Genomic DNA, 644 nt, shown 5'->3' with positions numbered 1-644 from the left:
TGTCCTGTCTGAGGCACCTACCCTGGGAGCATCTCCTGGGCCATGTCTCTGTGCTGGTTCTGGCTAGAGGTGGCAGTGCTCTGACAGGATGGTGGGGAGCAAAGGACTCTGACAGCAGCTCTGACAGCAGATTTTCAACCCTGGGGGATGGATTTTTTTGCAAACACTAGATATTTATTGCATTTCTCACAAGAATAAACTCTGCTTCTACAGGAAGCTTTGGGTAGAAACATCCTTAAAAAAAGTCAAGTTCTTGCACTAAGATATCTTGGTCCTGACCCTCCCTGGGGGTGGTGCTGGCTCCCTGGCAGGGACACAAGTGCTGCCACCGTGTGCGTCTGAGCCAGGGAGGGGACAGGGCTGTGCCGGCGCAGCCAGGACCTCGTACCAGGGTAGGACACACCAGCATCTCACCAGCACCAAGTACCTGATGGGGCTCATGGCTCAGGTCTGGGACAGCGCTGGTGGCTGTCCCAAGGGTGTTAAAGCTAGGCATGGGGGCAAGCAAGGGGATGAGCACCCGTGGCCCCTGAGAGCTATTGCTATGGGCAGAGGAGGATGTTCCTGAGTGGAAGGCTCTGCCACCCCGTGCTGCGCCGTGCCGGCAGCTCAGCGCCGCGGGTGGGTGAGTGCTGCAGCTCAGG

General features: G+C 57.6%; 1 protein-coding gene across 1 annotated transcript in view; it reads right to left on the bottom strand.

Moving 5' to 3' along the window:
- Positions 1-482: 482 nt before the first annotated feature.
- Positions 483-644, bottom strand: part of LOC104405873 (sphingosine kinase 1-like) — a 2,080-nt gene continuing 1,918 nt past the window's right edge. The window contains 1 exon segment of the mRNA XM_010014713.1: positions 483-488. Coding sequence (XP_010013015.1) covers positions 483-488 — 6 coding nt within the window.

Source organism: Nestor notabilis, unplaced genomic scaffold (genome assembly GCF_000696875.1).
Source record: "Nestor notabilis isolate BGI_N333 unplaced genomic scaffold, ASM69687v1 scaffold8685, whole genome shotgun sequence".
In the NCBI taxonomy this organism is placed as follows: Eukaryota; Metazoa; Chordata; class Aves; order Psittaciformes; family Psittacidae; genus Nestor; species Nestor notabilis.
The sequence above is the reverse complement of the archived record's forward strand: the minus strand, read 5'-3'. Positions and strand labels throughout refer to the sequence as shown.